Source organism: Panicum hallii, chromosome 4 (genome assembly GCF_002211085.1).
Source record: "Panicum hallii strain FIL2 chromosome 4, PHallii_v3.1, whole genome shotgun sequence".
Lineage (NCBI taxonomy): Eukaryota > Viridiplantae > Streptophyta > Magnoliopsida > Poales > Poaceae > Panicum > Panicum hallii.
Window position 1 is genome coordinate 47,128,833 of NC_038045.1, and position 27,997 is coordinate 47,156,829.

Below are 27,997 nucleotides of genomic sequence, written 5' to 3' on the forward strand. Positions count from 1 at the left end.
GTTCTTATGAACATTCCTAATCGGTTTAGTTTGCAAATAAAGCAGCTTTTTTTCTCGAGAAAGCAAATGAAACAGCTGATCAACGGCCGCACAGCAGCCACGCCTGGCGTGATCAACGGCCGATATGATCCGCCAAGGCGTCGCGGTGGTTGGTTGGTTAGCCTGCGGCGCAGTTTTCGTCGCCGGACTCCTCGAGCTGGCCTGCCAGATTTACGAACTACTCCTACCCCACTACCGCTAGCACAAGCCAACGCAAAGATACGCGGGCCCACTCTGTCAGGGTGTTCCCTCGCTCCTCCTTTTATACGCGGAGGCAGCACGCACCGGCAAGCCGGAGGCACCTTCTCATCTCGCGTCGCGTCCACTCTCCGGTTCCCACCTCGCCCTCTCCGTCATGGACCACCCGGCCAAGATCAAGAAGCCGCAGCCGCCCGCCGGGGACGCACCGCCACCCCGGCCGCCGGCCGCGGCGGAGGCCGCGGCGAAGAAGAAGCCGACGACGCTCCTCGACGCGTACGAGGTGGAGTGCATCCGGCGGGAGCTGGAGCGGCTCGTCCTCAAGCACAACCTCCTGAGCACCGGGGGCGGCGGCTCTGCCGCGCCGCCGCCGAACGCGCGCGGTCGCCGCCACCGCTGCCACGACGACCACCACCACCACCTGCACCGCCAACGCGTGAGCAGCGGCGCAAGGAGGGCGGCGAGCGCCACGCGTGTCAGCCCGTCGCCGTCGCCGTCGCTGCCGGCTCCTGCGGCGGGGCCCAAGAGGAAGGGCCGCCCCGCGGTGCGGCTGCTGGGGCGGCACGCCGTCGCGATCTGCAGCGGCACCGCGCCCGTGGCCGGCGCTCCCTCCGGCGTCATAGGGCGGCGCGCTGTCGCGATCTGCAGCGGCAGCGGCGGCGCCGCGCCCGTGGGCAGCGGCAGGAGGCGGCCGCCGGGCGCGGGCGGGGGCGGGGGCTACCGGGAGGTGGAGAAGGTGTAGCGCGCCACTAGCCCGCCCACTGCAACATTGCTACTCCGTCCGGCCTGACAGTCACCTAATCTACTAGGGTTACTTTTCGATTCTCGTCGTGCTCGCGCGTGGTTAGTGGAATCTTTTCGAGAGAGAAAAAAAAGATTCGCCGTGTAAATCTAGGCAACTTTTGTCTCTGATCTTGTTTCCGAATTGTCCAGTTGCATAATTGTGCCTCCGTAGCAGCGGACACTGGAGCAGTGTAAGTGAAGTCTTCCGATCGATGAGAAACTTCTACGTGTTTGGTCTAAAGCATGGAGCCGTGGCAGTATCTTGCTTTGTTTGAATTAAATTGAACTCTGTTTGATCCAGTTTCCTTTTTCTTTGAAATAAATGTTTGATCCAGTTTTCTCGTGGTACGCGCACGGCTATTGGTTCAGGATCATCTCGGGTTGGCGGCCGAGCTGTTTTCTCCACCAGTGCGAGACCATCCTCATGACTAAATGCGCCTTCTTCTCTCTTGGAGATACATACTCGTGTGGCGTCCATGAATACTACGTGTATACGAGCACGAGCGAACGTACCATGTTCTGAACAAAAAACCCCCCGAAATCATGAGATCACGCTCAGGCGCACGAGATGGAAACTGGATTGCCCGTACCGTGTCTGGGGAAAGATCGTGAGGTCGCTCCGGGGCGCACGCCCGGCGAGTTTGAAACTGGCCCTGCGGCCACGGGCTGCGGCAGCGCTAGAAAGAAGAGAGGGCTTGAGTGACACGAGCGGCTGAGGCTGTTCGGAACTTTGCAGTGGTCGCGGGCTGACTATGCTGCGCGCTCGCCATGAACACCGCAGCGGCCGACGCTGACAGAGGAGGGGCCTGGCGTGTCTTCAGTTCACAGTTCAGATGCACTCTTGGATGTATCCGGCCCGCTTTGCAATGGACTCGGTGGGCTGGGCTTTCCCGGCCCAGATTCTCCAAAGCAAGCGGTGCTTGACGGACCGACCAATCACAGTGTGCGCGTGTACGGGCCTGTTTTGCCAAGAAATTAACGGGCTAAACTTCCCCGGCCCAAATGCTCCCAACCAATGTGTCATTGGAGCCCACGCTGCAGGGACAGCAGCCTTCGGAGCATCACAGACGGGCAGGGTCGCAGTCGCAGAGACATCCGAAACAAACTTCAGGCCACCCCACCAGAACACGGAGACCGTTGTGATTAATGGCAGCGGCAGCGGTGGATTATCAAGATATTTCCTTGGCGACCAGCAGGCCTAGTAGTAAAAATGATAGCCCCACAAAAGAGAGACTCGGATCGTCTCCCAGGCAACAACATTCAGCATCAGAGCTCAACATGACAGGAACACTATGGACAGGCCCGGAGCACGTACAGCATTCCTCCTAGTCCTAGCACAACGCCCTACTTGACTGAAACTGTCGGCAGCTACTTAAAATGTTTGTTCTGCTCAGAATTCAGATACTACACAACCTCTGCTTATACTGAGATGCATGGATGCCAAAATATTATACTGAGAGCTCTAATCCTACATGCTTCATTGGATATAGAGGGCGGATTAATTGGATAGTAAGTTCGAGAACATATTGAAACCTGAAATAGTAGAACTGAAAAATATACAAATTGGATAAATCTATAGATAATCTTAGATCAGCACAATCCTGTTCCTGTGTAAGTACTGATAAGATCAAAATTTACTACCTGAATCCTTAATCCTGTGTCCTCGGTATTTTTGGCACTTGGTCTCGCTGGATGTGTTTTCTTGCAGCTCTTCTTGATGATTCTGCCATTGTTAGGTTCTGCAAACATTCATATATAATGCAGATAGATGTAAACACAGTGCTGTCTAAAATAAAAGATTGTAGATATAATGAAATTTGCATAAACCAAAAGTCTGAAGCCTGTGGTTACATTACAAGGTGCTTTTGTGTAATCTGAACTCTGAAATAATCTGCTTTGTTTTTTATACAATAATAAAGTGTATTCATGTGGGTATCCAATTTGTATGTTTCACTTTTTTAAAGTAGAGCATGCAACTTTCATTGATGTATCACTCAAACAAGAGATGTGCTTTAGCCATTGACCAGCTATGCAGCATATCTGATATTCACCATACAAAATTGTGGTATGCATCACAAACAGGGTCACAGAACAATGCCAAGTAGCGATTCCAAACAACTTCATGCCATTGTTATCCAAAAAAAACAACTTCAGGCCACGGAAACAAGGTGCATTAATACATTTGTGTAACATATTCATATATGATAAACAAATATATTGGCAGCCGTAGATTCTCAAGATATTTCCTTGGCCAATAACAAACCATCGGACATCGGACCTTGCTAGCCTTCGGCAAAGCTTTCAAAGCTGATTCTCCGCTAAATAAATAGCTCTGCCAAATAGTTTTTAATAAAAAATAATTCTCTGCTAATTCTGTAAATTGATTATATGAAATGAACTAAGAGGTTGGAAGCTGAAAAAATAGCTTCTCCTGATTTGGAGTACTAGAAAATAACTTTCAGCCATAAAATCACTTGCCTTAGAGATCAGCTCTCATAGAGAATCAAAATCAGATGGAGATCTACCAAACAGACGCTAAGAATTACAGCCCCATCCTTTGGGTATCAATATAACTGAATCAATAATGTTGCGAATTGCGATCCCACAAAAGAAAGGTGACTAGTGTCTCGGGCAACATTCAACTTCAGAGCACAGCATGACTGAACACACTGAATAGACCCGGAGCACGCACAGCATTCATCCTGATTCTAACACAAGGACAAAACACGCAACACCCTACCCCCGTAACAGTGAATAGATACATCGCACAAACAATTTATAAGCGAATAACACGAGGTACCATCAAGGCCTAAAAACTGAGCAACGATAGAAACTTTATGGCACAGCATTTCTTCTCAATTCGACATAAGGACTGCAAAATAAGCAGCAGCCTTACAGAGATCCACCTGTGTAACAATAAGCGCTTTCATCTGAAACTGCCACCAGGCAGTCGGCAACTACTTAAAAATTGGTAGTAACATAAAAGGCTAAGTACCAGCATACTACTAGACTTAACAGAAACCAGATCCCAGAAGAACAAAAACCATCTGGGCCATACTTCAAATGCCTCATTCGCATCAATCCTTCCACTTGCAAGCTTCTTCCCAATGTGTCTTCATTCGCAGGCTTCTTCCCAGTCGTCCACCTCAATGTCCGGCTGCAGCTTGCTCACCGATGGCCCAGCATTCCCAGAATTATGTACCGCACTGTATCCAGCATCTTCGCGAGGAGCAGTCTTCCGATCCTCAACTGGGCCAGAGCTTGTGGCAGCATCAGACTCCAGAACGTTCCATCGGTTTTGAGTCCCCATGACTTGAGCAGCAGTGTTGGTGCCTCTCCATCCTGACGCTGGAGCATGGCCAGCCACACCAGTCCAGTCTCTGGAGGGCAGGTCAGGCTCACCCTTCTTCCATGGATTGCTCCTAGCAGCGAGTCCTCCATCCTTCTGTCCTCCAACCCACACATTACCTGAAGAAGATGCCTGAGCACTGCTTGGCATGAACATTGCAGCACCCTGGTAAGCAGACCCATAATCCAGCCGCCTCAGAGCTGTTGCTGCTCTAGCTGGATCATTGAAGACAGCTATGGCATTCTTGTCATTCAGCCAGACTAATTCACATTCCCCGCCAAACCTTAGGACTAGAGCGTTGACATCAGCATCCCGTGGTAGGTCCAGCATTGCAACGACCAGCCTTGGATCCATGTCAACCAGAGGATCAAAGTAAGGGTGGGCAGCTGTGACAGGGGCACCTGTCTTGGACCCCAGGATGCGAGCAGGCGGTTTCGACTTGGGTGTGACATGGATGGTAATAAAACGCTTAGGCTCCCAACCAGCTGAATGAACAGAAAGCTTCCACCGGTCTGCAATGAGTCTGATAGCATCCCTCTTGTCCTTCAACATGGGACAAAAAACATGCAGTTTGAGATTGCTTGAAGAACTGCCCCTCACCTTGCCAAGTACAAGGAACTTGCACCTCTCTTCTATGGCCACCACCCACTTTGGATCACGCCGAAACAAGTCAGATACCAAATCTGTTGCACTTGAGTTCTCACCAAAATGCAATGCATCCAAATTGGGTGGGGTGATGTCAAATGCTTCCGCAAGGACCCTCTTCTTCTCCATCTTTGCACACTCATCATCACAAGAAAGCTTCCTCTGCCCAAGGGGCACCCTCCTCCCATTTGATTCCACAGGCTGGAAAGGCATTGGCAACTTCTGTATGATGGAGACTTCGAACATATTATCACTGCTGGAGGCTCCCCCAGCACCGCAGGGAACAGTTGCAGTGATACGGCCGCAAGAACAGGTAATAGACACAGGGAATTCACATCTCAAATCTGGGCACTGTGACGATGGGTGGCACGGGGAAGTGCATGTATGCTTGCATTCTCTCCTAGCGGCACCACATACCTGTCCACAAGAAGCTTTGCCACCAGAGCTTGAGCTAGCATCCCCATTTGCAGGTGGCTGATCACAAGGGGCAGGATGGCAAGTCCTGTTGCAAGCATGGATTCCACATTGGCGATTCTTGCCACATGGTTGGTTGCACCTGATATCCTTTGATCCACAGGGGATGTTCCTCAACATCACATGTCCCCCTATGCATTCTCTCATTACTGGCACGACGCAAGGCGGACAGTCCCCAAAATGGCATGAATGTGAGGCTGGATGGCCACAAGGCTGGGGGACTGAACACTGATGTGGGCATGATGGAGTTGGTGTGCCACAAGGCAGAGGTGGCGGGATAGAAGTTCTGCCACAGGCACAAGTGAGATCAGTGAATATAGTCTCCAAACAGGGCGGGCAATGACCGCTGTGGCAGAGTAGCTGGCATGAATGCTGCCCACAGCGGAGCTTCTTCCCACATGATATCTGGCAGAGATGCGGATCCCAGTCGCCACCTTCAAGCTGAGCGAACTTCCTTGAGAGTGGACAACAGCACTCACTGCATCGATGCCTCCCGCAATTCTTCTTGCGGCCACAAGGCTTGTTGCAGCGGAACTCTTCCTTCATAACCTGGTAACACTCCACCATCCGGCCTGATGAGCCACAGCGGCACTTCTGCTCAACACGGACCAAGCAAGGCGGGCACTCTCCCTCATGGCAATTGACCTTGCAACTATGCACCCCACATGGCAATTTCTTATCGCAGATCTTGTCACAGGTTGGGATCGGGTCCAAGCAACTTGCCCTACTCTCCTGCAGCCTTGTCTTGCCACAATGGCATGTAGTGACCTTTCCTGGCATGAGCTCGCACTCACCACAAGGTCCTGGGTGGCACATATCCTTGCAGACATGATTCCCACAAGCAAGTGTGCAGCCACACGGTTCGCTGCAAGAAAACATCCCATCCTCCTCGGACAGCTTCCCCTTCACCACCATGTCTCCACACAGTAAGGCTTCATTCTTCTTCCCACAGAAACACCGCGCAGAGATAACAACAGAGCAATCCCCGCAAGGCCCTGTGTGGCAGACCTTCTCGCAGCAATGCCGTTTGCAGGGCAGCATCCGCTCGCATGGGCGGCCACAGGTCACAGGCGTGCTGCGGTCCGCGCACCGCCGCACGATGATCTGCTTCCCACAGGGGCAGGGCCTGTCCGGCGCAAATGCCTTGCAGGGCGGGCACGGTCCCGGGTGGCACTGCAGGACGCAGACATGTGGGCACCTGGTGGCGTCAGCATCCTCCCCCTTGGCGCCCGGGGGTTCTGCCCTCTCCAGGGGCTTGGAGCAGGGCTCGCCGCAGGAGTGGGGCGTGAGGAAGTGGTCGTTGGGGGGATCCCGCCGGCGCCCGCAGAAGCAGTTGTACGCGAGGTCACGGGCTGGAGTGATATACACGGACTGGCACCCCGGGCAGCGCCAGGACGGGGAGGCAGGGTCTGCCGCCGGGGAGGCATCGGCGGCGGAGGCTGGGGAGCGCACCCACTTGCGGATGCAGGGGAGGTGGAAGATGGAGAAGCAGCTGTCACAGGACCAGATGGGCGCCGACCGCCGCACCATGTCGTAGCAGATCATGCACTCCACCGCGCCCCGCGCCAGCTTGTCCTGGATCTCCTGGACCAGCTGCGGCACCGACCCATCGCGCCCAATCGCCGCCGCCGCCGGAGGCGCAGGTGCGGGCGCAGGCGCGCGCGCACGGGCGGGGGTAGGGGCAGGCGCATCGGGAGCCGGCCTCTCGGGCGGCGGGCCGCGGCGATGGTTGCCCGCGTTGCCGTTCTGCTCCTGATGCGGGGCGGGGCGGCGATGGTGGCCCGCGTCGCCGTTCTGCTCCTGATGCGGGGCGGGGCGGCGCTGCTGGCCCGCGCTGCCGTGCTGCTCCTGAGGCGGGCCGGGGCGGCGATTGTTGCTGTTCCCGTGATTGGGACGGCGCGAGCGGCGGTGGGGCGGGCGGGCCTCCGCGGCCGCGGTGGGGAGGGGCAGGATCGGGGCGGCGGCGTCGGGGCCCGCGGCCGGGGCGGGCGCGGGGGCGGAGGAGCGCGGGCGCCACACGGGGCGGGAGGCGGTGGCCACGGGTCCACCCCCGCGGCGGCGATCGGTGGAGGGCTGCATGCGGCGGGGCGGAAGGGATAAACCTAGGGTTTGGGCGCCCTCCGTCGGTAAGGGGAGGAGGAGGCGGTGGGGGCGAGTGGGGGCGAGTGGGAGCGGGGTGGGTACGGTAGGGTGGGGTGGAGTGGGGGCGGCGGCGGCGGCGGAGGAGGAGGAGGGGAGTGGTGGTGTGAAGAGGGAACGGTGAGGAGGAGAGGGGTATTTGATGGGGAAGAGCCTTGGAGACGACGGCGAACCGGCGATGGGGAAGGAGGAAGGGAAGGCACGCGGTCGCGGTTGCGGGCTCGGTCGGTTCGGGGATGGTTCGAGATGAGGTCCGGTGCGCTCGGGTCGGGGCGAGCCGGTTTGCGGCTGTGACGTCACCACGTGTGGGTACTGGTACTACTAGCCCCAGGCAGCATTTCCCGATACGTGTAAGCCTTCTAGAAACAAGGAATAAGCGTTTCAAAAAGAAACCCACAAGAAAAATAATAACTACAGTTCAGCCGTTTTCTTCTAGTTTAGTCGCCTTATCAAAAAATTAAAACAGTCCTTGGCGATAATTTAGGGGATGTATCTTGTACTGATTGATGATTGTGGTTGTCCGAAGAGTCGTGTGGTAGTGGACTAGTGGTACAACATTTGTGATTTCAGAAAAAGTTTATTTTGTTCCCCCAAAAACACGTTGATTTTGTTACTCTCATGTGATGTCGACAGTGCACGCTCTACGGTATAGTCAAAGCATTGGGGGAGGAAACTTGGGCGCCACGGACTGGGAGGAAACAAGCCGACCAGCTACAGATTTTTATTCTGGACGCAACTGCAGAAGCAACACGTGGGGGGGAAGCTGGGTACGCGACGTCAACGTGAGGATTGTGGCGACGGCAATACTGCAGCAGAAATCCTGCGTGTGATTTTTCTTTTCTCGAGATAAATATGAGGAAAATAAAAGCATCAGAAATAAAAATACTGAAGTTAGAAAAGAAAAAGGGAAATGACTATAGTACCCAAGTCAGAATAATCTGCGTGAAAAACTGTTAAATATATTCTTTTTTATATTCATGCCACCAATATCTAGTAGCTCCAGGCTACAGTTCATTTCAAAAAACGAAAAAAAGGAAACGATTAATTCTACATCCAAAAACTTGGGCTATACTTGCTCACCATCAAGCAAGCATTCAGCCCATCGGCCCAACACATCCAAGCCCAGAGAGCTATATGAAGGCTGATCAGGAGGACTGTGTCTCTGCGGATCAGCCTTCGAGGGATCAGGCAGGCCTTGCTTTCTTCTATTGGCAGCATATAAAATCTGCACGGATATATATTTTATAAATCTATATCCACGAGCTAAAATCTATGCACGCATCCGCACCCGTAACCCGCCACAGGCCAGAAACGATGCCTGTACCCGCTATCCGCGGATACCTGCATGCCCGCGGGTATGTCCGTGTACCGCAAGCTTTAGAAAATCAAGCATACAAGCATATTTTAATAGCAAGTAAACATATATATCAATAAGAAAACAAATAAGTCTAAGCAAATAAATAAAAGTCTCATAATATCATACATGATAAATCCCACCATCATCTCAAGTCATCACACATTAGTAAAAATAAAAGCATACAAAAATAAATCTGCTGCAGGAAGAGCAAATCTGCAGATGGCCTAGGGTGGGGGCTAGAGTAGCGGCAAGTCAGACTGGTGGCAGGCCTGGGAGGCTGAAAGTGGCGGTGCCTCATGCGTCGGGGGGGGGGGGGGGGGCGCACCGGTTGCACTCGGCGCCGAGAGGCCGGGAGCGCAGGGCACGGCCACGGCGCCTCGGCCGCCGGAGATCCAGAGCGTGCAATAGCCGAGGAGGGGGCGGATGGCCAGCGCCCGGCAGGAGGAACAGAGGAAGGGGGTGGTAGTCCGGCGGCGCACAAGGCTCAAGGAGGGGTGCGGCGGTGCCAAGCCCGAGCGAGCGAGCGGCACAGGGGAGGGGGAGCCCGGGAGGGGCCGAGGAGGTGAGGAACGAGGGGGAAAGGGGGTGGTGGGCGGCTCGGTGCAAGCCGCGGGGTGCGGGGTGGGGGTGGTGGCCGGGAGGTGGGAGGAGAAATGAAGCTGAAAATCCTAGAGGTTCTTATATATGTAAGTAGTATATATGTAAGTAGTTGGCTTACATGTCAGCGGGTTTGCGGGTTCGAGTATGAAAAATTCATACCCGTTAGTCGATATCCGTTAGGTTTAATGTGGTACCCGCGCCCGTACCCGCGAGCACAAACTCGGACCCACATCCGCGCTCGTTGGATTTTATTTCTGTGGGTACGCGGATATTTTCTACCATTGCCATCTTTACCTCTTCCACAGTCCTGCAATAGCAATCGCCAACAGGCATTTATTCAACAGCATTTCACCTATTTCCCTCCAAATATGTAAATACATTTCAGCATCCTCTGAGTTAAACCAACTTAATATGCGCAAAATTGTAGAGCACCAGCATGATGATCACATTACTAGGCTAAATAGCTGATACCAATAGGAAAACTGATCGCATCACTAAGCATGTCAACGCCTTCGTGTTGGACATATGACTACATGGGATGTTTGGGCCTTTGGGAATAGTGTCATGTATGGCTTGGGTTGAGGCAGTAGATTGAGAAATCGTGAAAATCCCTCCTCTATCTCATGACACAGGCGAGTGTTGATTGAAATGATGTAGAAATCAAAGAGTACAAGAGTTGTTTTTTCTTTTATTTATTGTTTCTCAGCTCCACGTTGGCCGATGATTTCATCGAGGCTATTAGAGGCGGCCTAAGAAGAAAAAGAAGAAGTTTGAGGACGTGTGAAGGCCCAATTGCTCAAAGCTTGCAACAAGCCCTATTGGTAAGTTGGAGGGGGTATTGGGCCTGGGCATGTGGTTGCAGAAAGAGGGTGAAGAAAGGTGGATAGCACGGAATGGAAAAAATTGTTGCTTGCCATGCATGGCTATGCCGGCGGCAATTTGCCCGAGCGTCGGATTGGCTAGCGGGAGTTCACACGAGTCTTGGTGCCTAATAATTGGGCCGACTAAGGTTATCGCACCCTCTCGCTATATATATGCCGCGACCATCTCCTTGTCATTCTTCTCCATTTCCGCCCATATTCCATTCCAGTCCTCCTCTCATATCTCCCATTCCCACTCAGCTCTTTTACTCTCTCGCACGTGTTGGTGGAGGCGACGGCGTGGGTGCTAGGGGTGAGGGTGGTATGCGCCAGTCTACTTTATCTACTGCATCATATCCGCTTCACCCTAGAGATCTGCTTCCTCTTCATCACCGGTGACATCTGCTTCACCTTCTTCAACGGCGAGATCTATTTCCTATTCATCCTTAGTTAGATCTACCTCCTATTCTTCACCGGGTCAACCATCCTCACCAACTTCTTCATCAGCTTGAGCTATGTCGTTATCGTCATCTATGTGGAGGTATGATCCAGATCTGCTCCTCTCGTTTATGTATAATATGGATTAGGGTTTCATCTTATATGTTTGGGCCTCCATAGGAGATTTGTCATGCTTACCCGATTTGTGTGACTATTAGGAGGAGTTTGGTTGCCTATATACGATGGATTCATGTAGACTCGATTTATCTGGCAAGGACGATGGATTCTTTAGTCTATTTATGTGGCTAGGAGGGAGGATTTGGTGACTTGTTATTATTTTTCATATATAGCGGAAGTGGGATTCTATGACTGTTTAGTAGGTTTATGTGGCTTGGTGTATTAACCCTTGGTAAATGTTATGGCTCTATGCAGCGGATGGAATTCATTAATGTATATTTGTGACCGGTGAAGAAATGCTATCGTTTTTTACGAGTTCTCTTACATTTTTCCATATACATACCTCATGTTGCCAATCTTTCTTGGTTTTTGATCTGCGATATTGAGGTGGAGCTATTGGAAGGCTATTTCTATAGCAGCCGTGGCAAGGATCTTTCTTGTAACAAGTCATTCTATTTTGCCACATTGAAGGGCGATACACATGTTATTCATGTACATATTTCTTAACTGTATATATGCATATCTACATTTCTCAAGCTGTCGCCATGTTGGCTGTATAAGTTGCATTTGCAGTGGGCCACTGGCATGTTTGGCAGTTTCCTTGTTTGCCTTCTCGGTAAGGACCGCACGTGTCTGATCGAACGGCACAGGAGATCCCCCAAGATGCCCGTCGCCGTCGGTCTTATTCCTGGACGGAAATGAGTGCCCGAGAAATTATCGAGGGTGTTTTGTAAAAAAGCCATATTTGTGGACTGCCAGATCGCATTGCGCCATTGCAAGTTGCCACGGCGCTGTCCTATTTCTAACGGTTTTCTCTCGCCTTCCTCTGCATTCTCCGAAGCCCAAGAGAAGAGCTCGCAGCCTCGCACGACCGCGGCGACGCCATCGTGATCGCCGGCGGACGCGGGATGCACTGCGACGGCGTGATGGACTTCGACGGCGAGAAGCGCTCCTCCGCCCCCGCTGGCGGCGCCGGAAGCGTCGGGGGCGGGGAGGGCTACGACTACCTCAGCTCGCTCCCCGACGAGCTGCTCCTGCACATCCTCCTCCGCCTCCCCGTCGCCGCCGCGGCCCGGACCAGCACCCTCTCCCGCCGCTGGAGGGAGCTCTTCGCCGACATCCACGTCGTCTTCCTCGCCCTCCCCGCCGCCCGCTCCCGCGCCCGCATCTGGGGTCACCCTCGCCGCCGCCGCGGCCACCGCCCATGCATCTTCCCCAACCCTCCGCGTCGACCCCGTCCCGGGCGACGCGGCTACCTCACCATCGGCCGCTGACCGCGCGCGACGCCTCTCCGCCGGGCCCTCCTCCGAATCCGGCGATCGACGCGCGACGTCCCCACGGCTGACGTACGCGTGAGACAGTACGTACGCCTGCCCAAACCCCTGATCGGTCGCCGTGACACTGACATGTGTGTCTGCTTCGATTTTTGTCAGAATCCTGAAACCCCTTTGTATTCCGTGGATGAAATGCTCCTGGTTTCCGGGTAAAATCCGATGAAACTGACAAACCGTGGTCGAGAACTTGTTTGCGCTTGAAATGCAGTTCTGTTCTTCGACTCGCATACCATTTCGAATTGCATGATTACCCAAAAAATAAAGAGTTAATCAGAAAATGCATCGTCCATGTTTTAGGTGATTAGGTTTGGATGGTCTGGTTCTATTGTTTAGCATCCCAGAGCATACTAGGTATCTTGAATTAGCAGATTGTCTTAATGCTAACGCTGGGGATTAACAGACCATTAGTTGTGCAGTGTTATGCATAAATAGTTACGATTCTACTTTGCCTATAATGACTTGTTGTCTCGATGCAAATGATGTCATGACTATCAGCAATATCCCTGCCATTCTATTAAAAGGCAATCTAGTAGTCAACCAAAAGTAGAAATGTCAGTTAACTGATTCGGAACTTGTAAAAGGCAATCCAGTAGTCAACCAAAAGTAGAAATTCAAGTCAGGGTTTAGTGATGGCTTCATTTCAGGAAATGGGTGCACATTCGTTTGTTGCCGATACAAATTTGCGTTCTGCTTTTGTGTGGGTTTGTTTACAGAAGTAGCATAGGAAACATTGTTGGATGCATGCCCATGCTGCATGGTCTGTGAATTATTCCCTCCGTTCTAAATTGTTTTGGATTTTCTAGATACATATATTTTACTACGTACTTAGATATAACATATATTTAGATGTATAGTAAAACTAGAAAAAAAATAAATGACTAATAATATAGGGAAAGAAGTAATTCTCGTACCTACGATCTCTGTTGCATAAACTGAGCTCTGCTATCCAGTAGTATTCCGTGTCAGTACGAAACACTGATCTAGCAGTGATCTGTGCTGTGCACATTCCCTGTTGTGCTAGCGGTAGTGAAAATCATGTGGTTAGTTAGAACATTATCTTTCGGACATTCTTCAATCAAATAAAATATATCTTTCATTTTAAAAAGCATCGATACGTTTGTATAGTAGTGCAAGCTCCGTCCACTGTGAGAAGCACCAATGTCAGCTCCTTGCCACCAGGCCGATCTCATCCATCTCCATCCTTTCTACCTCGCATCATCAACATAACCTGGCTTCGCCGCCTCAGCCACTCACGAACAGGTTCAAATCCTCGGGTCCGATTAGGGGCCCGTTCGGTTTTCCCGGAATGGCCCGTTCCGGGTGCCATTCCGGCTGGATCCGTGCGGCCTGGATTGAAAACCGTTCTGGCGTGAAACTGTCGTTCGGTTTGGACCGGCCCGGAAGTAAAACAGGCCTGGAACGGCCATTCCTCACCTCCCGTAGCCCGGATCAGAGCCTCCTCTCTCACCCTCCGGATCCCATCCTGGAGCTCTCGCGCACGACGGCTGGGGGCGGGGCGACGGCGTGGCGCGGCGCAAGGGGAGGCGACGGCGACCGCTCCCATCCATCGTCCACCCTCTCCGTCGCCTTCTCGCCGGTAACACATCGTCCTCTGTCTTTCTTGCCCTCTTCTCTCCCCGTCGCGATTCGATTCGAAGCAGAGCAGGAGAGCAGGAGAGCAAGCCGACGCCGATGTACCTGTGCAAGTCGGCGACGACGGCGGCGGGGTCGGGGACCGAGGAGTTGAGCAGGGGGAGTGCCGAGGTGGTGGCGGCGGCGAGCAGTAGGAGGGGGAAGAGGGTAATGCCGGTGGATTTGGGGGCTCCAGCCATGGCTTCTTGGCGGATTAGATGGGCCAGAGCCAAGATGCAGCGGATTTTATAAGATGCACGCGCAGATCGCCGCCTGCCGGCCTCCTGCGTCTTCTGCGGCATCGGCAATCAGCGGCGGCGGCCATGGTTCCGGCCTCCCCCCCTTCCTGGCCGCGGCAGCTTGTAGCGGCGGCAGCAGCAGGTGCGGCCCCTGCTCGTCCTCCCAGTGCGCCCTCTGCATCTTCGGCAGCATCGGCAAGTAGCTGCGCTGGCGGCCATGGTTCCAGCCTTCTCTTCCTAGCAACGGCGGCATGGAAGCGCGCCCAGCTGCTGCGGCCCTGCTCATCCTCCCAGTGCCTCCTCCCACCCCTTCGTCTTCTGCGGCAGCGGCAGCAGCTGCGGCCCCCTGCTCATCCTCCCAGCGCCCCAACCCTTGCGTCTTCTGCAGCAGGCCATGGAGGCACTCTCGCAGCTGCAACCTCCCGTCAAAATTAAAATTGGACACAACTCCTTCCCTGCTAGCGGTGGCCATGGCCGAAAGCCTTGTAGAGAGGTTGGATGGAGCACTGCTGTTCCATGAAAGTACATCAAGACTCGATGACGGTGGAGATCCACAGTTGGCGGCGATACAGGAAAGCTTGGGGAAGAAACGAGTTCTGGCTTTGGAAGATGAAGCCTGTTCTCCGTTGATCTTTATTGGAGCGTGCATCCACTGCTTGGTTTGTCCCCTTGTTAATTTAATTCATACAAACAGGCAGCACATCCATCTCTTCTGCTGACTAATAAGTAGATTCCATCTCTCTTTGTGCAAGTATATATGCAAGCTAGATGACTAAATTAAAGTGACTAGAAATGACAAGCAGTATGCTTGATCAGTATAGTTTGTCAACTTGAGCTTGATGAGTAATTTCTAAGGAATTGAAGAGTTCAAATGTGTCAACTAATGTTTTATATGCCTTATTTCATGATAACTATGAAATCCATAATTTAAGGTGATGTTGGCAATAATATGATGAGATGGCCTATGATAATTAACTCTGTCTCAAAGAAAAAGAACATCTTGGACCTCTTTCCTTTAGCCTTTTTTCTTCATTATTTGACCAATTTGAGCCGAACTGAAATAAATTTGTGCTTAAAATCGTGATTTGATAAAGTTTGTTCTAAGCTACTAAGAGATACACTACCATTTTTATGATTATTTCTTAAAATTATAATCAGCTCGTCTACATGTAAATTGAATCTCATTTTTGTATTACTTGATGTAGGTCATAAGTCAAGTTATGACATAAGTTTTGGATCATATTTGTTGGACGAGGGGCATGAAAGAATTTTTTTCTCCTATTGCAACGCACGGGCATATTTGCTAGTACATATAATTTAGGATTTATGCCATCTACAGTGTTAAGATTTAAGATAAGACTTCCATCTTCTCTAGAGAGCGAACTGATCAGCCAGCAGATTTGTTGAGAGATTAGGATACTGAAAAGTAAAACTCTACTCCACGGCCGACCGGGCAAAAAGTTGTTTTCACTTGGGAAATACCAGTTCGAGTTGTTTGTTCTATAAGTGATACTATTTCTTTCTTATGTGCTGTCACTTGAGTTATCACCTACCTGCTGAAGTCTCTTTCTTGATACTTTTTATTGTTACTTGTAGATCCCTCCGGCACCGGTTCGTGTTGGAGAAGGTGAAGCTCCCCCTTCTTGGGATCCGGTACAAACTCCAAAATGTACTCCATCTTTTACATGCTTTAGTTCTACAATGAGTATATGATATAATAAATTTACATGCTTTAGTTCTACAATGAGTATCTCATTGCGAGATCGCGTTAGAAAGAGGAGGGAGGATGAAGATGATGACATGATGCTGTTTCTTTTCCCTGCCTTATATCTCATGGGTTCTACTAGAGGTGGGGGAGAAAAAAAGAAACGTCATACATCGGAAGAGACAGGCGAGATTAAGGTTCGTCGACTCCTCGAGGGACATGTCAAGAACTGCCAAGTTACATTTAGGATGGAACCTCACATCTTCAGAGAGGTGGCGACTTATCTTAGAAGAAGAAGGCTTGTCGTTGATACAAGGATCACGGTGGAGGAGAAGTTGGGTTTTTTCTTATACATGCTAAGTCACAGCGCCTCATATGAGGATCTCCAAGTATTCTTTGGGCACAGCAACGACACCTTCCACCATCACATCAACCACTTCTTTAAGGTGGTCATTCCCACACTTGCTCGCCGTTTCCTTCAGCCTCCTGATCCTCATCAAGTGCAGCCGAAAATTCATGACAATCCTAGATTCTATCCTTTCTTCAAGAATTGTCTCGGTGCCATTGATGGAACTCACATTCCTATTTCCATATCTCCTGAGAAACATTCTCCTTTTAGAAATCGGAAGGGAACATTAAGCATAAACGTGATGGTGGCATGTGATTTTGATCTCAACATCACTTTTGTTTCTAGTGGATGGGAGGGATCGGCCACAGATTCCACGGTGCTAAGGTCAGCTATGAGCAAGGGCTTCCAGGTACCTCCAGAAAAATTCTATCTGGTTGATGGAGGGTATGCAAATACTACATCTTTCCTTGCTCCATACCGAGGAGTTCGGTACCATTTGAAAGAATTTGGGGTTGGACATTGAAGACCACAGAACCCAAAGGAGCTTTTCAACCACCGCCACGCACTACTTAGGAACCATGTGGAGAGGGCTTTGGGGGTGCTTAAGAAGCGCTTCCCCGTTCTCAAAGTTGCCACATTTCACAAGTTGGAAAATCAAGTAAAGATACCTATAGCTGCTGCCATCTTTCACAATCTAATCCGATTACTTCATGGAGATGAAGAATGGTTAGATCATCAGCCGGATAATATCGATCCATCAAACTTTGTTGCTCTACCAAATGGTGATTAAATAAGTGACCCAGGAACTACACAAGGCAATGCTTTAAGAGATACCATCACCCAAGAAATGTGGGCTCAGTACCAGCAATATTTAAATTAGTCTTTGAATAGGTTGTAATAAGTTAATAGTCTTGTATCATGTAAATTAGTCTTTTATGGTTATAATAATTTAATAAGCTTGTATCATGAATAAGTTGTTGAATAAGCTTTTTCTTTACAAAGCTATGGTTGGAAAAGGCTCCCCAAGGTTCAATATGAGCAGTTCACCAAAGGTGCGTAGGTACATGCCTACAACAAATGCTAGTAAAAAGAAGCCTTCTCCTAAATGCAGTGGGGCAAAAAAGAGTGGAGGTTCTCCAAGAGGTATGGTGTTTAATATTTCTTCATGCTTTCTTGTAAGTTTTCTATTATTGATGCTTTGAAATTTCTATTATTGATGCCTGACTATTGTTTTATGTAGTGAAACAAAGAGCGGATTGGAATCCAGCCCTAGAGAGGTCCCTTGTTGACATTCTCCATGAGTATAAAGATAGTGGCTATAGAGGTGACAATGGATGGAACTCTGAAGGGTGGAACAAGATGGTCAAGGAGTTCCATCTGATGAACAAGTATGTTTCCTACACAAAGGCTCAGATTCAAGAGAAAGAAGGTCAGTTGAAGAGAGACTACAAGATGCTCAAAGCGGCAAAGCAACAGAGCGGGTCGAGCTGGAACGAGAAAAGGAATATGATTGAAGGACCACCAGCTATGTGGACAAATCTCATAGTGGTGAGTTGATTTCTTGGAGTTGAATTCTTTTATCAATGTAGATAACCTTATAGTGATGACCTCGTATTTGATCAATATTTTTTTAATTATGCAGACATTCCCTAAAATTAAGAAGTTTAACAACAACAAGGCAACCTTTCCACTCTTTGATGCTTTGGGAGAGCTTTATGATGGTAAGTTTTCTGCCATAATAGATGCCTTGTGACCTGCTTGTTGCGATGATCTCATATTTCGTTGTTATTGTGTAGGGCACTTGGCTGAAGGGATTTACAATGTCACTTCTCTTGAGACACCGCAAGAGGAAGAACCCCCTGAGCAACTTCAGCATCCTGAAGATGAGCCACAAGGCTTTGATGACAATGTGGTTTATGAGGTAAATGATGAAGGTGGTGATGGCACTGAAAGGAATGAAGAGGGGCTTCAAGAAATGGCTGATACTCTGTCACGAGATGAAAAAAATGATGCTCCAGCTATTGAAAGAAGTGGACAACAAAGGCCTGCTGCATCAAGAAACAAACAAGAAAAGGAACTAAAGAGACCTAGGAAGAATGAAAACATAGTAGGCATGATGGGGGCATACCTAGAAATGAGGACCAAGCAAGCCGAAGCTGAAGCTGCAGATCGTGCAAAAGAAATGGAGGAAAGAGAAAGGGAGACAAGAGAAAGGGAGGCAAGAGAAAGGGATGCTGCTCAAGCTTCTGATTTCTCGATCAGAAGGTGCATCTCAGTTCTGAACACAATGGAAGTGACGAAAGAAGAAAAGGCAAAAGCATATGCAATCTTTATCAAGAGCAAAGAAAATAGAGAGGCTTTCATATGTGCTTGTGAAGTAGATCAAGAATCGGCCTTGATTTGGCTCGGAAGTGAGATGGCTTAGCAGGTATGTATGATATTGCAGCCCAAACTCTGAAACACTACATTGACTAGCCACCATTGTTCTTGTAAGTCAGAATTGATTGCTGGCACAAGCAAATGTGAAATGTGGTTGATTACTATTCTATTACAATTCTGCCTAGAAGTGTATATATTGCAGATTTGTTGATTTGGTTGACCTAGGATCTCTTAAACTGTGTGGACCTAATTTAGAACTGTGTGGACCTAATTTAGTTCAGTTCTTTGTGGGACCTAGTTTAAATGATGATACATTTCTAGAAGCCATAGGTTTGCAACATTGTTTGCCTGTAAGAGATTATGAAGTTGTGTGCAGATTAGGCACCAAGGTTGGTGTGTTTAGTGTTATGTGCAGAAAAATGTATTTCTAGTTGAAAAAAAAACTTTCATTTGTGTGCAGTTTATCTTTGTTAGATGTTGGTGATTTGTTGCTTGCATGTCTGATGAGAGTTATTAGGGTACCAGCTGAAGGACATTGCTGATTGCTCCCATTCACAGTTCCAAAGTATTTTTAGTAATATATTTTGGACTTCAGGTTCTTTGCTTTCCATAAGAAAGGGGTGCTATTCTATGGCTGTTTATATGTTGTATCTTCTGACCGTGACATTTCCTGGCAGTTGAGGATTCCAGTGATGGTGTATCAGCGGCAGCAGCAAACTTTCAGAGTTTAAGCCTACCACATGATGATGATGAGTTAGTTGCAAAAAAGGTCGTTGAAGAACCTGTGCTGCGAAAACAAGAGTGGGTCATTACATTGATGTACTCTTATTTATCACCATTTGATGATGTTGCACTTAAGAATGTGCCATGATGAGGCGGCAGCACGAGGTGTCATTGCATGTCAAAAACAGTTTCCCTATAAGAACTTGCTACTGGAAAAAATGACATGTTTTAATTCCTAATGTTCATAGTCTAACGTCATGCATGCACTAGCAGCAACAGACTGGAATGGATCAGGACCATCCGAACATCATTTTTTAGATTGCTGGAATGGATCCTGTCAAGAAAGTGACTGGAATGCAACTGGATCAGGAACGAGTGGATGAACCGGTTTCACTGTATCCTGTCCAGGAACCGTTCAAGGGCAGGAACGGAACCTGAACAACCGAACGAGCCCTAGGGGTTACTGCGATCCGATCTATCGCACAGATTCGCATCAGTTATTTTTTTTTTCTTGAGCCGAAATTTGCTTCCTTCCTTGTCGGGCCCGCCGGCCACCCGCTTCCTTTTTCTCTGCGGGTCCGTCTCCATCTCTCTTCCCTTACTACTTGGGGCAAGTGCGTGCTCTGTGAAGTAAAATAGATATATGGTTCAAAATAGAAAAAAAGATGGAACAAAAAGGGGTGATGATTTAATAACTTTTTAGTAGAACATTTTATTAATGCTTGTGGAACTTAAATTTTAATTATGAGGAACAAAAATACATCAAGTGAAAGGAGTTTAATAATTTGTTCCATTAGAATAAATGATAAATGTTCTATTTAAATGAAAAAATATGAAATTAATAATTTGTTCCATTAGAACAAATGATAATTTCTGTAGTTAAACGATTAAATAAATTGTATTAGATTAATGTGGAACAAAAACATTTGTCCCGTGGAACAAAAAATAACTTATTTATTCCAGGAGGAAAGAAAAAAAAAGAAAGAAAGAAGGAATTAGCAATGCTGGGCCGTTAAAACTAATGATGGGCCGGGGAAAAAACAAAAAAGCGAGCGGGCCGCACAGAGGGAACGCTTTCTACGACGGGTCGGCTCGGTCCCGCGCGTGCGACGGGTGAACATTTGCGCAAATCCTCTCCGAGTGCTGCTATTCTCTTGCTCCCACTATTTTATTGGAGATATTTCCTCCCACAACCAACAATTTGGTGCCCGGCCCAACCCAATTTTGGTTTTACCAGACATCACGGCCCAGCTTGGGATTTCTTGGGAGGGCGGTCTTTTTAACTCTACATCAGACTAGGCTGGGCCGCAGCTCCGACGCATTGATCGACGATGGACCGGCAACCATACGGCAAATGGTTGTGCTGCCCAGGAGTTTTTAGAAAAAAGATAAAAAAATAAAATTAGAAAAAGGAGCCGGATGGGAAAAAATCGAAAAATGGGTACCTCCCGCCCGTTGATCGGGCTGGAGACGTGGGGCCGGGGACCTTCCGCCCACCCAGCGGGCGGGAGGTTCCAAAAATATTTCGAGGCCCATCCCGAGGGCCTGAGGCAGGCATCCCGCCCGGCTAGTGGGCGGGAGATGGCTCAGCTTATTTTTTATTATTTTTATTAGAATTTATGTTTCACAAACTATTTAAAATTCAGACTTTTTTAAATACAAAATTTATTTGTCATACTCTTTTGTATACATTTCAATTTTACGAAGAAGATTACGGTATCTAAAACTCGTACGAAGATGATTAAGCGATAATGTTTTGCAACGTAGAATCCAAATATTACGATAGTACGATACATGAAGCCATTAAAAATAAAATAGTATGATAACAAATAAGTTTAAATATACAAATGACAAGTCACACTTATAATTACAAACACAAATAATGATCTGTCTTTAGTCAATACGGCAAATATTATAAATACACATCCAGATCTGATACAAACTCAACGCGGCAAATATTACACATGAGCAAACAACGTTCAAATAAAATTACAACTAAATGATACCTGATGACGTAGTAGCACTCGATCGGCGACGTCTCCCACTCCTTGAGGCAACCGGAGGTCTTCCATCTGTAGCATCACCTGTAGGGCCAGCTTCAGCAGAACTGGGGTCAGCATCATTGTTTGGACAACGTTTATACGTGTGTCCAATCTGATTACATGCACTGCAGCGCTGTATTCTCGGACGGAACTCTGACTCATCCATATCATTACGAATACGCCGTGTCTGACGGCGCCCTCTCTTAACCCGTGCTGATCTTAGGTCCGGAATATATATCACAGGATTCACTATCTCAAGAACGATCCAACCATACGGAACCCATAGTTCTCATACTGTCAGGTGATGGCAATTGTCTCCTTTCTGAAGTAATGGGAAATATATATATCGACAGGATATCGAATATCCGCACAAGTAGCCATTACTTGAGAACAAGGTACGTGCAGCAACTTTAGCCTCATGCATGAGCAACAACAAGTTCCATCAAACTTGAGAATGCACTCCTTTACAGGAGTTTGACGTCTCATGCCACGTCGCGCTCTGTCTTTGGGAGCTACCTCAAACTTGAGCTCCTGTGTACTACATTGCCGTACGTGGTGTAGCTGGGCGCTAGATGCCTTCTTAGTCATATATTCTATCATTATTTTTCCAAAATATTTGTTAGGATCTTGCATGAATGCCTGATTTTTAGTGAACCGATCCCTAAAATAATCGGTACATCCGCGGACGATGATTTCCACAATTGCAACCAGTGGAAGCCCACGAACACCTCGCAGCCTCCAATTGTAAACCTCGGCGAAGTTGGTGGTCATTATGCCGTACCTTGCACCATCGGTATCATAAAGTAACGCCCACTTCTCCTTCAGTTCATTCTCAATCCATTCAGAAAAGGTTTTCACCGCTGACACAGACCTTCTGCGAGTACGTGCAGTATCTGTTGGTAAAGGACACAAAGTCTCTGCTTCATCCTGTGCAGTTATGTTTTTTGATACGTCCTCGCTTCTTTTCTTCCCGATCAGTTCATCAAGTTTCTGCCACTGCTTGTTAAATTTTTGCTGATTTGTTTCTTTGCATAGCCTCTTGAACATATCCATAAGGTGCTTGTTCTTAAATTGCCTGAAAAATTTTGCACCGATATATCTCATGCACCACCTACTGCGAACATCACACCACTTGGGCAGCTCTCCGGTCTCCACCCACCCCTCCTGCAAATCTAGTATTTCCCTCAGTATGCCGGCGTGACGATCATGAATCAGGCAGACATCTTCCCTACCCCGAACGACTGCAAGCTTAACCCGTTCCAGGAACCAGTACCAACTGTCTGTGTTCTCACTCTCAATAAAAGCAAAAGTAACAGGAAGCAATTGATTGTTTCCATCCACTCCAATAGCTGTCAGCATTTGCAATCTATACTTTCCTGTGAGAAAGGTCCCATCGATGAACAGGAGAGGCCGGCAGTGTTGGAACGCGTTAATGCATGGACCCGAGCTGAAAAAGACCCGCTGCAATATATAGGGCGGACCTTCTCCTCTGTCTAGACTTTTCAGATCATAATAACTTCCATAATTTCTCTGACATAGGACGGCCAGTAATCGAGGAATATTATCATATGCAACCTCGAACGTAGCAAACCTCATCTCCAACACCTTCTATTTTGCACTCCACGCCTTGCTGTACGAAATAGTATACTTGTACTTTTCCTGAATATACCTGATAATAGACTTTGGTTCAAATAACATGTTCTCTACTACCACCCCGTACATCTCATTTGCGATATATTGCGATGTAAGGTTGCGATGGGTCTTCTGCACCCCGGCAAATGATAAGTGTGCTGAGTGACAATTGAGCATTCCCAATAATCTTTCCATTTAACCTTATAGGCATGCACCCGCCACGGACAGCCCTCCTTCACACATACCACATCATACTTACGAGATTTGCACTCGACTGTTTTAAACTCTCGCATAAGAGAGAGAGACCAGCACTTAACAGCTTCCTTCGCCTCTTTAATTGAGTGGTACCTCGCACCCTGGACAATTTTATTCTCCCTGCAATTCGAAGGCACGCTAGATCCGTCATCTACGACAAGATGACTGAAGTCGCTGTTTACCCATTTTTCAGGCACATCATCGTCATCATCAGACGAATCGGCATTCATTGCTTCATCCAATTCACGTTCTTCGTCTTGCAGCTGTTCAACATTAAAGGATATGTTCTCGCCCTCATCAACCACACATTGAGGTGCTGTGGTGCCACCTGACTCAATATTTGCCTCCTTAAATTCTTCATCAATATTTTCATCCTCCGGAGCAGCTTCAATATTTATCAAAGGGTTCTGGTGCACACTGACAAGAAGTATCAATGACCATTGCCAATGACTTGCATTTTGCAGATAAGTTAACCAGTCCCGGTTGCTTGCAAGTGCCATCAGCTCCCAGATCAAATCGTGAGTGGTACGATTTATGACGCACTGAATACTCACAGTGTGTGTTTCCTGATTAATTCTTAATCCCCTCATTAACCAGTTGAATAGGGATTCAAATGTCCTCTCGTGCGGTCTGGTAATTCCTCTGACCGCACAGTTGAATTCACTTAAATCTACCCCATTCAGCTCATAAATCACATTTCCTTCTCCGTAATATATACTGAAAATACCCTTCTCGGAAGACATATCTATCAATCATTAATAAACTAGTTATACTACATATTAATACACAATGACCCTAAGTTTCAGCGATTCCCAGATTATATTTTCCAGAATCTAAACTATTCAGAATATAAATTATACTAAAAACAATTGAAAATACTAAAAACTATTTAAAACATAACTACTCTAAGAAATATGTCCTAGATTATAGGTATTTTTAAGTAATTATACGGCTAGAATGAGAATATACCTCCAAATTGACGTGTGAACAGGGTTTCGCCGCTTCCTCTTCTCTCTTCCTCTCCTCCCTTTCTTTTTTTTCCAGTTTTTGTTGAATAAAATGGCAATTTTGGGGCAGGTAGGGGCTTATATAGCCGGGAAGGACCTCCCGTCCGACCAACGGGCGGGATGCCCCTCGGCACCACCTCCCGCCCGTTGGATGGGCGGGATGCTCCCGCAGGGATCTCTTCGCAAATAAGATAACTTTCTTATTTGCCAAGAGGCCCTCGGAGGACCTCCCCGCCCGCTGGATAGGCGGGAGGTCCTCGGCCCCACGTTTCCCGTCCGATCAACGGGCGGGAGGTACCCATTTTTCGAATTTTCCCAACCGCCTCCCCTTTTCCAAATTTTATGTTTTTTATCTCTTTTTTAAAAAATTCGCCCGGGGAGTAGCTCCTGGTCCCGGTCCAATGCACAGATTTTAAAAGTGGTAAAATTAAACGCACTATGAAGTTTTTGAAAAATCTAAAAAAAACTTGGCACATCCATATTCATGTTATGGCGTATTTTTTTAGAAAATAAACTATTGAGTTCCCAGCTCATTTTAGTTTAATCCATACGAAACAGTCGAACTTTAGGTGCATACGACACTAGATGACGAAATTTTGCTGAAAACGCATGGAAAACGTGGATCCTATAAAAAAACCTTTATTCTTAACGTATGTCCTAAAATCGTACCACTATAAATGCACTAATCCCTTTTTCAATCGCACTCGTGCACCACGCCTGATGGGTGTGCCTCTCCTCCGTACATGAGAGTCGAATATTTATATATGAACTATTTGAGGTGGTTGGTTGATGTGGATTGATTGACTTGGATCGGCTAAGATTATTTAATTTCCACGTATGGCCCTATGGCCTTATGAAATCAGCCAATTTTTATATGCAGTTTTGGTAACAGCCAATTTAGTAAATAGCTAGCCGGGAACCTAGCCGGGAATCGAGGGCAAGGCCAACTCTGAGGTATGGCTTCCAATAATGTACTCCAATACCATTTTCTATTATTGGAGGAGATGCTTTTACGGTTTCTCAATAATCTCATCCCAATACAATTAATATACTGGGAGAGCCAAAATTTTCTCTTTATTTTAGAGGAGTTAAGGTAAAATATTGAAACAACCTAATAATTATTATTTGAGAAAGAAAGAGGTATTAGAAAACTGCTGGAACATACCATTTTCTAATATTAACAGTTTATTGAGGAAAGGATGACCTGGAGATCCTCTTAGGCCGACTTCAGCAATACTTCCCTTCCAATTACCCATATTGGAGGAAAAACACGTGGGGCCCATCTCATCCTTCCCCATCGGTAGACACGGTTCCAGCAGTGCAACCCAACCATCTCCCCCATACTCGCATGCGTAGATAGAGGGTCGCAGCCACGTATCGGTAGCAGAATGGCCAACGCGGGATGGGGGAGAGAGAGGGCACCCGTAGGAATGGGAGACCGCGGGGTGCACCCGGATTTTAGGGGAGAAATTTGAGGTACCGCTGGAGATGTGAACAGTACCAAAAACTCCATATTTTAGGAGAAATGGGGAGACGGGGGATGTTGCTGGGGTTGGCCTTAGAGTGGAGAAGCGATTATCAGCCACCTGAGTGACCAATTTCTTCTCCGACACTTGTCTACCACCGTGGCCACTAACCTTTGCAGCCCAGTCCTCCCATGGCGACCACCGGCGGATCAAGTGTTCGAGTAGGCCCCGTCCCGTTCAAGGACGTCGAGCACGACGGCGACATGGTCACCGCCGTGCCGGAGAGACCCTCGGAAGAGTACGTCGCCCTGGTCTCCGCCCTACCATGCTGTACGATCGCCGGGATGTCCAACACGAAGCTCTGCTGTTACCAGGGGTTCTGGCTGCCGGAGGGTTTGGCCCCGGCGGCCGCCGCCCTCCAGCGCCGCTTCGAGCCCCGACCCAGCGACGTCATCGTGGCCAGCCTGCCCAAGGGCGGCACCACGTGGCTCGTCGCCCTGGCGTTCGCCACGCTGGCGCGCCGCGCGCACCCGCCCGGCTCCGGCGACCACCCGCTCCGCCGTCTCAACCCGCACCAGTGCCTCCCGTTCCTGGAGGGGATGTTCATCAGCGGCCTGGAGGGCATGCTCGACGCGCTCCCTTCCCCGCGCCTCATGAACACGCACATGCCGCTCGCCATGATCCCGGGAGCCGTGCCGGCCGACGGCGCCGGCGGTGGCTGCAGGGTCGTGTACATCTGCAGGGAGCCCAAGGACATGGTCGTCTCCCTGTGGCACTACTTCCGGCGAGTGTACCCGGACCTGGAGTTCAGCGAGGTCTTCGACATCGCCTGCGACGGCACCATGCTGTGGGGCCCGTTCTGGGACCACATCCTCGGCTACTGGCGCGCCAGCGTGGCGAGGCCGGAGAACGTGCTCTTCCTCCGGTACGAGGAGCTCCTGCGCGACCCCGCCGAGAACGTCCGGAGGCTGGCGCGGTTCGTCGGGATGCCGTTCTCCGCGGCGGAGGAGGAGGACGGCGTCGTCCGCGGCATCGTCGAGCTGTGCAGCCTCGACAGCCTGAGGGGCATGGAGGCGAACAAGGCCGGCTACGTGGACACGCGCACCAAGTTCCCACGCGAGGCGCTCTTCAGGAAGGGCGTGACCGACGACTGGAAGAGCCACATGACGCCGGAGATGGCGTGCCGGATGGACGACATCGTCGCCGACAAGCTTCGCGGCACGGGCCTCGCGTTTCCTTGAATTCATTCGAGTGCTGCGATACCGTCGCGTGCGTGAACGCATGATCTATCGATCATGCATAATGCTTATTTTATATACGTCTCTGTCTAAAATGTCTGTATCTTTAATATATGTGGAAATATAGTAAGGTTGAGAAAATCTTGATTGATCGTGACTGTGCGATCATACAGCTTCTGAACTTTACAGCATCTGAATCTGCAGTCAATTTTAGGCTAGCTCTCGATCGACTCTGCTATCCATCCTTACAGAGCGTGACTGTGCGGGCATAGAGCTTCCTGACATTCCATGGCATGGCCCCGGATGATGAGTGGTGAGGGCGTGGCTAGAAGATCAACGAAGAAGGGGAGCGAACTAGGCGAGAAGTCAGGCAGACTGGCAGATGGTACTCGACCAGTGAGGGCATGTAAGCAGGAGACAACGGACCTTCAAGCTCTTCCAAGTGAAGTTATACTGTTGCTGCTCATTGATATATCAGTTTGCACTGTCTCACTGCACATCATGCCAACTTTTGTCATTGTTCACCTATTTCTGTAACTGAAGAGTGGAAGCACTGGAGCCTAATCGTTGTATGCCATCATTGTTATCTGAACATATGTGCTCGACATTCTTGAGGACATTTCTTTCTATCCTGCAGCATATTTTGCAGTGTTTTATTTTCATTGTGAAACTATTGAACTGTTCCGTTGCATCTTTCATTTTTATCTAAGAAAACTCATCTTCAGTAGACTATGTTCTTCTACAATGCAAAAGAAAATAATGAAAACAAGAAAATAGAGTTCTCTTCAGGTAGCGAGAGAGAGAGAGCGCTTTATTAGTTACTCAAATGGAAGTTTATAATCTTGAATAACTTGGACTTTTTTAACAAACCAGAAGAGCTGCCGATTATATTAAAAAGCAGAATAAATTCGGACTGGGTAAAATGAAAAATAACATC

At 48.7% G+C, this 27,997-nt stretch overlaps 5 protein-coding genes across 5 annotated transcripts; 4 read left to right on the top strand and 1 right to left on the bottom strand.

The window, feature by feature from the left end:
* The first annotated feature begins 233 nt into the window (after positions 1 to 233).
* On the top strand, positions 234 to 1,261 carry LOC112890822 (translation initiation factor IF-2-like). Its single transcript, XM_025957684.1, has 2 exons — positions 234 to 881; positions 912 to 1,261. The coding sequence occupies exons 1-2, from the start codon at positions 395 to 397 to the stop codon at positions 977 to 979; spliced, it is 555 nt and encodes a 184-aa protein (XP_025813469.1). The 5' UTR covers positions 234 to 394; the 3' UTR covers positions 980 to 1,261.
* Positions 1,262 to 3,631: 2,370 nt separating this feature from the next.
* LOC112888946 (NF-X1-type zinc finger protein NFXL1) lies at positions 3,632 to 7,713 on the bottom strand. The gene has a single exon (XM_025955355.1). The coding sequence runs from the start codon at positions 7,565 to 7,567 to the stop codon at positions 4,136 to 4,138; it is 3,432 nt and encodes a 1,143-aa protein (XP_025811140.1). The 5' UTR covers positions 7,568 to 7,713; the 3' UTR covers positions 3,632 to 4,135.
* Positions 7,714 to 11,906: 4,193 nt separating this feature from the next.
* On the top strand, positions 11,907 to 12,534 carry LOC112891064 (MEIOTIC F-BOX protein MOF-like). Its single transcript, XM_025957962.1, has 2 exons — positions 11,907 to 12,419; positions 12,493 to 12,534. The coding sequence occupies exon 1, from the start codon at positions 11,968 to 11,970 to the stop codon at positions 12,331 to 12,333; it is 366 nt and encodes a 121-aa protein (XP_025813747.1). The 5' UTR covers positions 11,907 to 11,967; the 3' UTR covers positions 12,334 to 12,419; positions 12,493 to 12,534.
* Positions 12,535 to 17,382: 4,848 nt separating this feature from the next.
* On the top strand, positions 17,383 to 18,743 carry LOC112890567. Its single transcript, XM_025957436.1, has 4 exons — positions 17,383 to 17,461; positions 17,559 to 17,866; positions 17,961 to 18,039; positions 18,115 to 18,743. The coding sequence occupies exons 1-4, from the start codon at positions 17,383 to 17,385 to the stop codon at positions 18,741 to 18,743; spliced, it is 1,095 nt and encodes a 364-aa protein (XP_025813221.1).
* Positions 18,744 to 25,834: 7,091 nt separating this feature from the next.
* Positions 25,835 to 27,652, top strand: LOC112889531 (cytosolic sulfotransferase 8-like). Its single transcript, XM_025956224.1, has 2 exons — positions 25,835 to 27,157; positions 27,202 to 27,652. The coding sequence occupies exon 1, from the start codon at positions 26,014 to 26,016 to the stop codon at positions 27,061 to 27,063; it is 1,050 nt and encodes a 349-aa protein (XP_025812009.1). The 5' UTR covers positions 25,835 to 26,013; the 3' UTR covers positions 27,064 to 27,157; positions 27,202 to 27,652.
* Positions 27,653 to 27,997: the final 345 nt, after the last annotated feature.